Source organism: Alosa sapidissima, chromosome 7 (assembly GCF_018492685.1).
Source record: "Alosa sapidissima isolate fAloSap1 chromosome 7, fAloSap1.pri, whole genome shotgun sequence".
Lineage (NCBI taxonomy): Eukaryota > Metazoa > Chordata > Actinopteri > Clupeiformes > Clupeidae > Alosa > Alosa sapidissima.
Window position 1 is genome coordinate 18,789,936 of NC_055963.1, and position 13,323 is coordinate 18,803,258.

At 42.6% G+C, this 13,323-nt stretch overlaps 1 protein-coding gene across 4 annotated transcripts in view; it reads right to left on the minus strand.

The window, feature by feature from the left end:
* The window catches only part of dvl1a (dishevelled segment polarity protein 1a), a 40,973-nt gene that overhangs the window by 5,663 nt on the left and 21,987 nt on the right, over window positions 1-13,323 (minus strand). For all 4 annotated transcript variants that reach the window (XR_006032927.1, XR_006032926.1, XR_006032925.1 and 1 more), the window contains exons 5-14: window positions 11,110-11,248; window positions 9,508-9,601; window positions 9,268-9,337; window positions 8,904-9,043; window positions 6,416-6,492; window positions 5,097-5,164; window positions 4,903-4,980; window positions 3,488-3,622; window positions 2,561-2,728; window positions 2,150-2,365 (exon numbers count right to left, since the gene is read on the minus strand). Coding sequence is in view for 1 of the 4 variants with exons in the window: in XM_042098566.1 (XP_041954500.1) it covers window positions 2,150-2,365; window positions 2,561-2,728; window positions 3,488-3,622; window positions 4,903-4,980; window positions 5,097-5,164; window positions 6,416-6,492; window positions 8,904-9,043; window positions 9,268-9,337; window positions 9,508-9,601; window positions 11,110-11,248 (1,185 nt within the window). In the remaining 3 variants the exon portion in view is untranslated. The remainder of the gene's footprint in view (window positions 1-2,149; window positions 2,366-2,560; window positions 2,729-3,487; window positions 3,623-4,902; window positions 4,981-5,096; window positions 5,165-6,415; window positions 6,493-8,903; window positions 9,044-9,267; window positions 9,338-9,507; window positions 9,602-11,109; window positions 11,249-13,323) is intronic.

Sequence of the window (13,323 nt, forward strand, 5' to 3'; positions counted from 1 at the left end):
ACGGGTTAGGGGTGTAACGGCACACAAAAGTCATGGTTTGGTGTTTATTTCGGTTTTGAAGTGACGGTTCGGTTCATTTTCACTACAGTAAGCCTGTAGGTACTGCAAACGTACAATTCACTGACTATAGTGTTGATGCGCAATGGGAATAGTATTTTAAAATGTTACTGTTAAAGACTGCACTTGGTACATTCGGTACACATCTGTATTGAACCTGATGTCTTGTACCTGCAGGTTCAGTATGAATACATGTACCTTTACACCCCTACCACAGGTTACTTTTCAAAGGAAGTAATGTAGTTCTCTCAAATGCAGGAAAACATTGGTTGCATTGATATCAAAACAAAATATGTTGAGCATTGATATTGATACAAACCATCAAAATCCAAACAAATAATGATCTATTTGTTTGGTACAGTGAAATATTGTTTGAATTGATATTAAAACTAAATATTAAGTACTGACTTTGATATTAATACAGATATTGAATATCAAGACTGAATCAACAACAAACTAGAGGAAGTAGAAGACATGCTGTCCAAGTGTAGATGACTAATCTGAACACGATGAAACTGATAGTGTTTTGTCGTGATAGTATTTTCATTGTTCAGACTTCCTCTTGAGCAATGAAGGCCATTGCAACACTTGGGATGACCCAAAAAGGGCCATCCCCCATGTGTGTGTGTGTGTGTGTGATGCGTGTGTGACAATCCCATGAGAATCCAATGCTTTGTGATTTTGAGAGACGCCTCTCAAAAGTAAACAAGATAGGATGAGCCACACCACCAGACATGCCCAGAAAATAAAATGGAGGATCACCATGGAATCAGCAGGAATCAAAGAGGGGGGGGGGGGGTCACGTCAAAACAAACCACTTTTGTACAAGATACAGAGAGAGAGAGAGAGAGAGAGAGAGAGAGAGAGAGAGATGAGAAGGATGAGAGACGAGAGAAAGAACAAAATAAAAATGGGGAAGTGTGAGATCAGGATGACTGGCAGGCTTACCGGATCCCCCCGAGTCCTGAGTTAACCTCGTCCTTCAGTCTACAGATGCCCAGCAGAAACAACACAGGGAACAATCAGAGTTACACAACACTGCGTTGCTCACAACCGCCCTCACACCACTCAATACTGACGCCCCTGACCACCCCCCAGTAAAGAAGAATAGAAATCATCTGAAACTACAGGCGCAGGCGAGGAGCCATCCACACACACACACGCACACACACACACACACACACACACACACACACACACACACACACACACACACACACACACACACACACACACACACACACACACAAACAAAAGAACCAGCACCAGCTCATCAATCACACCACGAGCCTGAAAGATGCAAATTCACAGGCATTACCAGCACACACACTCACACATGCTCTCAGATGCACGTAGGGGAAGACAAATGTCCTTAAAACAACAACAACCATAAGAACGGAACAATGAATAGTTTGCTTGCAAAATGCAAATATATGACAGCAACTCAAAGCGGGAACTGCAGATGGGACTGCCAAGACAAGGGCATACCACATGTATGAAATGTCCAACCGAATACAGCGACAAAGGGGAGGTTCTGAAAAGAAACGGATGCAAAAGGAAAAGAAGAACGAGGAAATGTGAGTCAGGACCAGCTGTGCAAGCACAATGTGCTTCTTCATCCACACTTTCCAGTGTGCACATTCATGTACACGTCAGAGGAACTGGTCTGAAACTAACTAAATGATGCACAACCATCAGCCACCTGCCTGCATGGACCTGAGGCCAGCCTGTGGACTTGTTGTGAAATGCTAGCAGACAGTTTTACAAGCTGACATTCCCTCACTGACTCAAAGTGGACAGTACATGTGGAATCAACTCCATCTTCGCAGAAACGAAATTTAACAGCTACGTATATTGACGTCACTCAGAGAGAACATCCTGCACACAAGTAACAAAAACTGCTTCACACAGAACTTAAATTTCATCTGTATCCGAGTGTGAAATTTAGTTTTCAAAGAGCCGCCCAAACAAAGATAAGGCTGCAGCACATCAAGAGGAAAACACTTGAAGATAACAGGGAGATAAAGAAAGAGAAAGAGAGAGAGAGAGAGAGAGAGAGAGAGAGAATGATCCCTCGGTCAGGGCCACTCACCTTCACTTTGCTGGCTGCCAGCGCTGCCACTGTGGAAGCTGTGGCACGGGTCAGAGTAACCAGGTGGGAAGGTGGGCGGGGCGCTGGGGTACGGGTAAGGGTACGGCTGACCGCCTAGGGGCCACGGGTTGGTGGCGGGAGGGGGGAGAGGGGCCAGGGTGTCCTGCTCCGAGGCCCCACCACTGGAGCCTTCGTTTAGGTTGAGAGACGCCATGTCTGGAGGAAGATCAGAGAGACAGGGGGAGGATAAGGGAAAAGGGGAGAGAGAGAGAGAGAGAGAGAGAGATAGGGAGAGAGAGAGAGGGAAATAGATAGGGGGGTGGTTACTAGTTAGAAGAAGAGAAGGTTTTTATCTCTTACAGTGCTGGATAAAGCAGGCTGTCATAGGAGGTGATAATGAGAGCAGCCTACTTTGGCACAGATCCCCGAAGGTGTAGTAGCACTGCTCGGAGAAAGTGATCTTGTTGACCGTGTGTCTCAGGTAGCCGTGCTTCAGGAGGCTGCTGGCGTACTTGCGCGCGTCCCGTCGGTCCTTGAAGCCGTCCACTCGCGTGTACAGCCAGTCTACCACATCCGCACCTGGTAGAGAGGCAGGAATCAGGCGGTATCAGTAGTCAGCCACCCACACACTATCAATGTCAACGTCAATTTAGTTAGCACATTTAAAAAACAACAAAGTGCTTTAAAAATAGTAAAATAATAGTATAAAATAATAATAATAATACAAAGTAGATCCCAGATCAAAGAAATAATGATAATAATAAGAATATATACAAGGTAATAATCTAAAATCTAAACTATGGTAGTGGCGGTGGTGGTGTGTATATGTGTAGGGGGGGGCAAAAGAAAGCTTAAACTGATTTAAAAACTATAGAGTAGAAAAACTATCTGTATGTGTGCAGAATGACCACACACACCTCTGAATGGACCAAATGATCCTGTATCACAAACACGTATACAGAACTGGAATCAAAGGTACTACTAGGATATGGGTGGTTATGTTCATATGAACTGGGTCTTGTGAGCAACACTGAACGTTACTATTCTCTTTGTCAATCACTATTTTACACATTTAGTTCTCTGATTCATGCATTTTAGTTAAAGGCTTTCATTTGTATAACTTGCTTATAAATAAGTTGCTGCATCGCACGGCAACCATTCTGATAGAGGAAATACATTTTGTGTCTCAACGGCCTCTCAGAGCTTATTGCTTGAGTAAAATAGTCTTCCAGCTAAATATATCTTATCTACTGCAAGCTAAAAGTCAGACCGCTAAAAGCCAGTAACAGCTAGAAGAGATAGGTGTTTGCTACTAAAGATTACTCAGTTTCCTCTCACCTATGATGGCGTTAGCGATAGTGATTTTCAGCCACATCCGGTCACGAATCTCCAGGCCAGAATCTGGGAGTTGCATCACCTTCACGATGGTCGCCATGTCCGTTTTATTCACAGAGAGAGGCAGATCATCGAGTTCTAGGAGACAGTGAGAACCAGAGCAGGTGCATTCAGACTGAGAACCACATTTTGAGATTGACTGAGATGAACCAAATACTGGGTCATTCCGTGTCAAATCAGACAAAATCCAGGAAAATGGATGCTGCACCATCTCAGATTTTGCCTAAGATTTAGGTAACAAAATTAATACCCACACTTTGTAGGGTGGAAGACAGACATGTTTTCAGTATGACTGGACTGTTGCGTCTTTGTACTGCATGCCCATTAGTTCTATATAAGGCTCTAGATATGGAAGAAAGTGCAACACTGGTGATATTGAGGGTCTTGTAAACTCATATTTTGTATCCACATGGCACCAATCATTATTTTGTCTGCAAATACAATACTTTATTAATGTCGAGCCTTGGGGTCCCTGCAACAAATGCACTTGTTTAATCCTTAAAATCTTCAAGCCCATTACAGGTGGAGAGCTCAAATATTGGTACATTAACAAAATATAGTATGTAAATAAAAAAATGATTGATACCAAATGCGTACAATCTAGGCCCTTGTAGAAGATCAATGAGAATGTTTAACAGTTCAGTCATGAGAACATGTTTTCCACCCTACAAAGTTTGGGCTGCCTATGAATAATACTGTTCATTATATTAATGTCCAAACATTGATTACCAGATAATGTGATTTTCAGGCAGTAAAACTGAAGTAAGTTCACTACACAGAGGATGGTCTATGAGGTCACTACACAGAGGATGGCTATACATTTCATTTCCCCATTCTTCCTTCTTCTGAAGCACTGATCCGATTCTGAATAATTGGGCTATTGGACACTGCGGTTGATACAAGGGTGCGGTCGATACACAGTTTTGTCTTTTATGATTTGCATAAAACACCGCCAAGCGTTTATTTTATACACGATGCGGCTAATACATACATAAAAAGCCTCCCTGTACAATCCAATTTTCCTGTTCAAGAACATAATCAATTTATCGACTGACTGCTGGGGTGCAAGTCACCAGAGGTGCGTTCAAATTCGGCAAACATTGGTGAACCTTTGAGGCGAACATGTTTTCTCTGAATTGTTCAATTTGAACGATTTGGTGTTAACGTAACTGTCATTGCATTGTTACCTTTGTCAAGCTCATGTCCAGCTCCACCGTATGTTCGCGGAAAACTACCTCCTCAGACAATTTGCAAACGTTCGCCTATGTTTGCGAATTTGAACACACCTCAGATCTTTTTACTCTGTCCAGCCTGTTTCAGTGCACATCCAGACCATGCGGAGAAATATGGAGCCTTACCATAGTGAGGATAAGGCCCAGTCAGTGCTGTGGTGTGGGAGATCCAGGCAGCAGGGTCAATGGGTCTCACTGGTTCAGCTGAGGAAAAAAAAACAAAGTAGATATTAGTATGTACTATTAGTCCTATTAGTATATACTGTATGGACTCTTTGTGATGCTAACTGTTGTTAGCATTAGTAGTAAAGGGCTCCTACCTCTGGGGATAGTGAAGTAACTTCGAGGGGACGGGTCCCAGCACTTGGCCACGGTTAGACTGATGGGACTGCACACAGAGCATTTACATTTACATTTATTAATTTAGCATTCTATCCAAAGCCACTTACATCTCACAATTACCAGGAACATTGTCCCCGGAGCAACTTTAAAGGTGCCCTGCCACACAAAACCGTTTTTACTTGTATTTTTTTAAAATATGTTAGGTCCATATGTGTTTGTGCTATGTTGTGAATGTGAAAATGAACAGCTACCTCCTCTGGCAGCGCTAGCCACTGAAAAGAAATAAGCGGAGAAATCAGGCCAATTGCAAAAGCTCTTCAGTTTAATGTGGAATTAATTGAGCTCATTACTATTCATGAGCTCGCCCAGTTAAGACCTTGCCCACAGAATTCGTCTAGCTCTGTGACAGTTTTCGTATGTAAGGATGGCTGAATGTCAACGGGATTGTGCGCTATGCACGAATAGAACTTCAACAATGCATTTTGCCCAATAACTCAGTAGGCAAAATTGAGTTGAGAATCAAATGGCTTCAGTTTATTTTTTTGAACAATGCCACAGGCTTTGCAAAAAGGTTGCTGTTGAAGCCTGGAGCAGTAGACTACCATCACGGCAGTCTGCAACCAGAAGCAGTGTTTAATGCACTCGCTAGCCTAGCAGGTTTTATGCCCATTTGGACAATGCTAGTACTCGCTAGCCAAGCTAAGTTCATGCCAAATTAGTTGATAACACCTGTCATGTTATGGATGAAACCGACTAGCTGTTAGCCAATCAGAGTCAAGCAACTTAACTCGTTGAATATTAATGATAACTAATGCAAATCAAGCTGAGTCTTCCTGCAGGCTTTCTATACCACGCTAGAATGGCTTGAAACAAGGTAACCAAGGCATGTTACAGAATCCATGGTAGAACTTCAGACATTACCACAAAATAATGAAATACGTGTGGCAGGGCACCTTTAAGTGCCTTGCTCAAGGGCAAAATGGTGGAAGCCGGATATTGAACCCACAACTTTTCAGACTACTACATGCCAACCAGCTCCTTAACCACTACGCGACACTACAGACCATAGTTGCTGTAGGCCTAAGTTTCCACAGTATGACTGTGTGTGGGTGATAATATGCAACGAGGTCTGGTCTACTATAGGAGTCTATCCTCCCACACACATATCACAATTCCTCTGAGGCTCTCTGGCGCTTGCAGTATTGTTCCCAGGAGGAACCCATCTCCACACTATGACAGATCCATATGGAAGCATAATTTTTTAAAATGCCTCTGGCTTGAAAAAAAAATGCCTTACCCGGGCTTGGACACAATTTCTCTCAGAATCCTCACAGCGTCGTCATTGCTCATGTTCTCAAAGTTCACATCATTAACCTGAGACAGAGATAGCTGATGTCATTTATATAGCTACACAATATATTGAGGTTAGTTTAGTTCATTCATGCTGTGTTCCTATGGAGAAAATGCACTGACAAAGCTCATCACATTACACAAAACGTCTGTGGGTGCAGCCTGACACTCATCATGAAATCCTTATTTTTGGACGTAGCCTAAGATGTCTCCTCACAATATCCTGGTCTGTATCCTCAGTATTCACTCTCAATCTTAGCACTAAGCTAAACAATGTATGAATAGTTTGGTTCCAAAACACTATATACACCATTTTAATGAATTTGCATGAATATTTTTTTTTTTTTTTTGGCTGAATAAGTATATATAGCTTAGCTTAATGCTAAGATTGATAGTGAAAATTGAGGATACAGACCAGGGTGATGAGCTAAGCTAATGCTTTAGAGCCATGCCTCATATGATGCTACACAGGCACCTGATCATGAAAGACTAGCTGCATGCAGCATGAAAGCTCCTTCACACAGACAGGCCTGGAGAGATTAACTGAGATTGTGGCCTTAACAGAGATTGTGGCCTGCAACTGCGGCAACACTGCACACTCAGAGAGAGAGCATATCACACACATCAAAGATGCCAGCTAAAGGAAGGAAAGGGAAAGGCACACACACAACATAAGCCACACGTAGACGGCACATACACACACACACACACACACACACACACACACAACATAAGCCACACGTAGACGGCACATACACACACACACACACACACACACACACACACACACACACACACACACACACAACATAAGCCACACGTAGACGGCACATACACACACATACACACACACACACACACACACACACACACACACACACACAACATAAGCCACACGTAGACGGCACATACACACACACACACACACACACACAGACACACAACATAAGCCGCACGTAGACAGCACACGCACCCACACATACACTCACACACACACACAACATAAGCCACACGTACATACCCACACACACACAAACATAAAACCACACGTACACAGCACACACACACAACATTAGCCACACTTACACAGCACACACATGTACACACACACACACACACACACACACACACACACCCAGAATGTCTGGGTCTGACATTAAAGGAATTATCCGGAGTAAAATGCACTTTAGATCAATTTACGGATGGTTGGGAGTACATACATACGTACATACGAGTACATACATTCAGATGTGTTTTGAGAAAGTTCGATTTTACCGTTTTTAGTCAAAACTCGTTAGCCTGGAAGTGACCCGGGCATGTCATTTCGCCGCTACAAAACGCTATTTTTATACCTCTTCTACAGTTCCAAACAACATTACACTTACGTGGTAGTGAGTAGAGGGTCCCTAAAGCCGGAAATGTTGCAAAAATAGCGTTTTGTAGCGGCAAAATGACATGCCCGGGTCACTTCCAGGCTAACGAGTTTTGACTAAAAACTGTAAAATCGAACTTTCTCAAAACACATCCGACAAATTTGCAGACAAATTGCTATTGGTCTAAAATCTTTTTCATTTGTTCAGTTATATATATAATTTTATTAACTTTTCTTAATATTCATGACAAGTTAAATTTAAAGAGATGGCAGCATACCACCAGTGGTCTGCTATCTGCCAATCTGATTTTGATATCTGGGTGTATGTCTGAACATAAAAGTTAAAAAAAACGGTTAGATTCACACCTAGCGAGGGCGGGTGGTGATAATGTTTTGTGAGAAACTGATGGTGTTAGAAAACTGATGGTGTTAGGAACTGATGGTGAGAAACCGATGGTGTTTGGCTTAACTGTAGCTTATAAGTTTATGACTCTGTCATAATCAAGTTCATTCGTTCATTTTTGTTTTGTTCATTTCGCTAATTTTGGCAAAGACGGTAAGTTGCCATGGACAACCATTGTCGGCTACACAGACTCCCTGTGTATTGTGCACATCCAGTAAGCGAACATGGTTAAAAAGCAAGCCATGAGCCAGGACAAGAAGTGTCCTGCTCCTTTATTGACACACACACATGCACGTGATGTGACACATGCTAGAAATGTACAAGTATAGCCAGCTTTTCAGGCTTCTGTCTTCTGCCTTCAGACTATAGCTTTGCCTGCCAACTGGCATTTCCATGTATTTCCCCACCGCTACTCCTTTCAGGAAACTACACTCCATAGTTCATACATTTCTTTGAATCTGTGAATGTTCCAATGATAGTAGAGGGCCATGAATATGATCTGGATGGCAGCAACCAATTTTACATGGGAAAATTTCTTGACACCTGCATAACGCAATCGTTGTGAAACCTCTGATGGCGTTACAGAATGTTGGCGTTATTTCCTGACATTTCCTGCACACTAATAGTGTGTCACAATGCACGTTAAACAGACTGGAGCACCTGTAAGAGCATGTCGCCGGGCTCGATCCTGCCATCAGCAGCCACTGCGCCGCCCTTCATGATGGAACCGATGTAGATTCCTCCGTCCCCCCTGTCGTTGCTCTGGCCTACTATGCTGATGCCCAGGAAGTTGTACTTTTCTGGACAGGAAGAAGAAGAAGAGGAATAATAAGTCTATTGAAGTCCAAAATGTCCATCAGCAGATGGTTTCTATTGTGAATCCCTAAAGAAGTAATAAATAAAGGGAGAGGAGGAGGAGGTATATATAGAGAGAGAAAGGGAGAGAGAGGGCGAGAGAGAGAAAGGGAAAGAAAGAGGGATTAGGGGCAGCCGTGGCCTACTGGTTAGTGCTTCGCATGCTTACCCATGTTGAGAGTGACAGTGATGATGTTGAGGCTCATAGTGGAGTCGGTGATGCTACTAAACGAAGACGACTGCAAAAACACAGAAGCCAACACACACCATCAGTACCACCGGCCCTCAGTTATTAGGAAACTCTAACAGACGTATGGAAGCCAGTGGCATTTAAACAACAAACGTATAGAGTCTATAGATCATTTTCAGATGCGGCTTCCTCAGACTGACAGTCCAGTGGTGCACCCACCCGGTCCATCTTGGCCACTTTCTGCCTCCGTCTTCGCCGCTTGTGCCTACGCATGAGCTGAGAGGAGGAACTCTGCTCTGTGGAGCTGCTGAGTCTAAAACACACAGAGAATAAAGACAAAAAGAAAGACAGAACAGAAAGGAAGGAAGAAAGAAAGAAAGAAAAGAAAAACAGTCTCATAGTTGTTGTTTTACAAGCATATAAAACCAGTCAAACACAGGCATTGTCCAGGCTTCTTTAGAGTTAGAGTGCATGTCCTTTCACTTCTGTGAGTTGTGTTTTGATGTGGAGAATGTGGTCAAACTCTGTTTTTTCTGTCTGCTGTTCTGTCTGTTTTTGTTGTTGTTTTTATTTATTCTGCCTTTATTGTTATTGCTTGTTTTATGTGCTTTGTGTCAATTCACTATATACTATAATATTCCCTGGTGTGTATTTTCTTTTAGGTGACCTTGTAACACCGGTCCATGGACAACAGATGTAAAATAGTCATTTTTGGCTAATTCTGGCATATGTACATTTCATGTTTATTAATGTGCAATGTCCATGTCAAATAAACCTTAACATAAATAAATAAATAAACAAACAAAAGGGACAAACACAAGAACAAATGGTGGTATTGTTATGTCATCTAATTCAGGGAATATTTCACACTGTGTACAGACCAGAACTGGACAACAATAGTCACACATTGTGGCAGATGATATCAACACCACCATCGTGTTATGCAACGCCTTACTTACATCATCTACCACAATTTTCCAAGAACACATGAAGATTCCAATGAAACATTCTGGGACATGAGGCACAAAATGACAACACATGATCTCAGACTTATGAAGCAATGGGCCTTATGCTACCTGTCTGTTTACCTACAGCAAGTGAACTCTAGAGAGCACACTGTGAGCTCAAAAGCAATTAAGATGGGATCTGGGAAAAACCCATCACATGGTGAAATAAAAAAACATTGTTTACAGCTCCGTTTCAGGTCCCTCTGGTGAATTTTTACCAAGAACTGCTACTTGGGATTTTCAGAAGTAGCACTGGAGCTTTTCAAGAGCTGCGTGCAAATCACTCCACCCAACTAGCAGAACATAGTTCCAAGTATGTTAATCCTTATAAAGTTTCATTTTACATTGGAATTTGTACACATTGTACATGTTTATACTAGTCACAAAATGTAAATGATAAAATGTTGGAGATCTTTTGTCACTATTGGGAGTTGTAAGCTAATTGGAGCCGTCCACTTCAAAGACACTGTGTTAAGCTAGGCTAGCGGTGGGTGCGTCAGAACAAGTTACTGCACGCACAGAGACAAGAAGGGCATGTATTGACTTATCTAACTCTGGGAGATACGGTGAATAAGCTAATGTACCCAAATGTTGGTGTTTCCATTCTGACACCATCCTAGCAACATCCTGGATACCGTCCCCTGGCAACATCCGGAATCCTATCCTACTATTGTTACCTACCTGGATGTTGCTAGGATGGTATCAGAATCCTAGGTTGGTGAAATTTCACCTTGTGATGGGTTTTCCCATCACAATTTGATTCCAGGGCTCCCCCTAGTGGGCGAAGGGATGAACAACAGCAAATGGCACCAACCTGCTAGTGTCTTCGTCCTCTTCGCTGTCCACAAAAGAGCTGGACTCCAGCTCGCTGCTCATCATGGAGGCACTGTCGAAGCCCATGGCTGAGTCGCGGGCGCCACGATCGGTTTTGGAGTGCCCGTTGACCCGGGAGACTAAATGAGGAACAACACACGGAAGGTCAGAAAAAGCACTGAAGGCCGGGATGCATCTGTCTCCATGGCAACATATTTACCTCCAGACACAGGAAAAAGATGAAGACAAAGATGACATAAATAACTTCACAAACGCCGATATTGCATACAAATTAGGATGCACACACACATTTTTGATGCGATCTGGGAAAACCCTTCACATGGTGCACTTTTACCAACTTATGATTCTGATACCATCCTAGCAACAGCCAGGATTTTGGGGATTTTGGGTGGTAGATTCTGGAAATAACAAGTACTTTCATGAAGAAGTCTCCATGGGGCAACCATAACCATAACTAGAAACATCATAACCATAACTATGAGCATTGAACAGTACCATGAAAGTCAAGTCAAGTCAAGTCAAGTCAAGTCAGATTTATTTTTAAAGGAGGATCTTAAGGAGCCAAGAGGAGAAAGAGAAGTGGTATTGTTAAATACAGGGCTCCCACTTTAAGTCAAATGTAAAATTCCATGACTTTTCCCTGACAAAAACCCCCCAGAATGTCCATCATCTACTATGAATGGTACAATATACCGACTAAAGATTCCAGAGCAGCCGCGTAGCGTTCAAGCATCTTTCACTTTTTAGAGCTGGTGATGAGTAAATGAGCATTGAATAAACAAAGTTGGGTTAACCACAACTACTCAAGCAAGCAGTAAAGCTAATAACCAGATATACGCCAATTCTGTGTGGAAATATATTTGTATTAATGTATTTTGGCAAGTAAATTTTAAACTGCTACAACAAAATACCCTGATATTACATGACTTTCCCCTAAAAAATATAAAATTCCCTAACATTCCATGTCTGGAATGGACTTTTCAAAATTCCATGACCATGAGAAATTCCATGACCCGTGGGAACCTGTAAATAGTTGATTGTGTTTATACGTGTTTATACAATGACACACTTATGATGTACTAAGGAAGTACACTTCTAGTGAAATTCAAGAGAAAACAGTCCTGGCCTCATTGACCCTAATGTTTGACACACGTAACTGACTAGTTCCCTTCACACACACACACACACACACACACACACACACACACACACACAAGCATACGTACACTGCCAGGGCCTTGGCTGACGCCAAGCCTCAGGGTGGCACCGTATTGGTTGGAGGGGTCGGGTCAGATGATGAAGACGATGCCCAGTTGGGCCTCTCCAAGAACGACCAAGACATTCCAATATAATGGGAGTGCCCATTTCTACGAAGCACTAACTATGCCCAGAGAAGTACAACAACTGTGTGTGTGTGTGTGTGCTGGTGTAAGTGTGTGTGCCCATACATTAATTATCAACACCCGACTGCTGTTTGAACTGCTCTTTCATTCATATCTCTTCCCTGCACAACCCAGTACAAACATGCCAGAGTGCACAAAGCAAGGATTTCTCCCAGCCCTGTGTGTGGCCCAGACAATCTTATCACTCAGCTATAAAGAGTCCAGGCTCCGTCGGAAAAGAACAACAAAAACATGCAGTCCAAAGTGTGTGGTATGCTATTACACTCACTCACTCACACTCACTCATACACACACACACACACTACACACAGAAACACACGCTGTAGGTCTGAATGAATGAACGATCTCTGGAGTTCTTTCATGCTCAGAAACGCGTGTATGCTCCCCCCTCCCTGTGCAGTGTGCACTCAAAGTTTGGCTGAAATCTGCAGGGTGGCAGGTGTCTGGCTCCACGTCTTATCTGCAATAGAGGTGCTGAAGGAAAGGAAACACAGATAGGAATAAACCCATAGTCAGTCACTGAAGTAGAAATTTACATTAAAAAAAAAATAGAATGATTCAATTCGGCGCTGGCTGGAAACGGCTCACGAACATCTGGAATCAGCTATTAGGCTACCTAATGATACATTCAGCATTTAGTAATGCTAGAACTGAGAGACTAACGAGGACTTTTTCACAATTCACTTTCACAAAAAGACTGCTAGACTAGATTGTCAATGAGGCTTTCATTATCTTGGTAACACAAATATGTCTGGGATTCGTTTCAAGCTTTAAATTAATTATAAAAATAT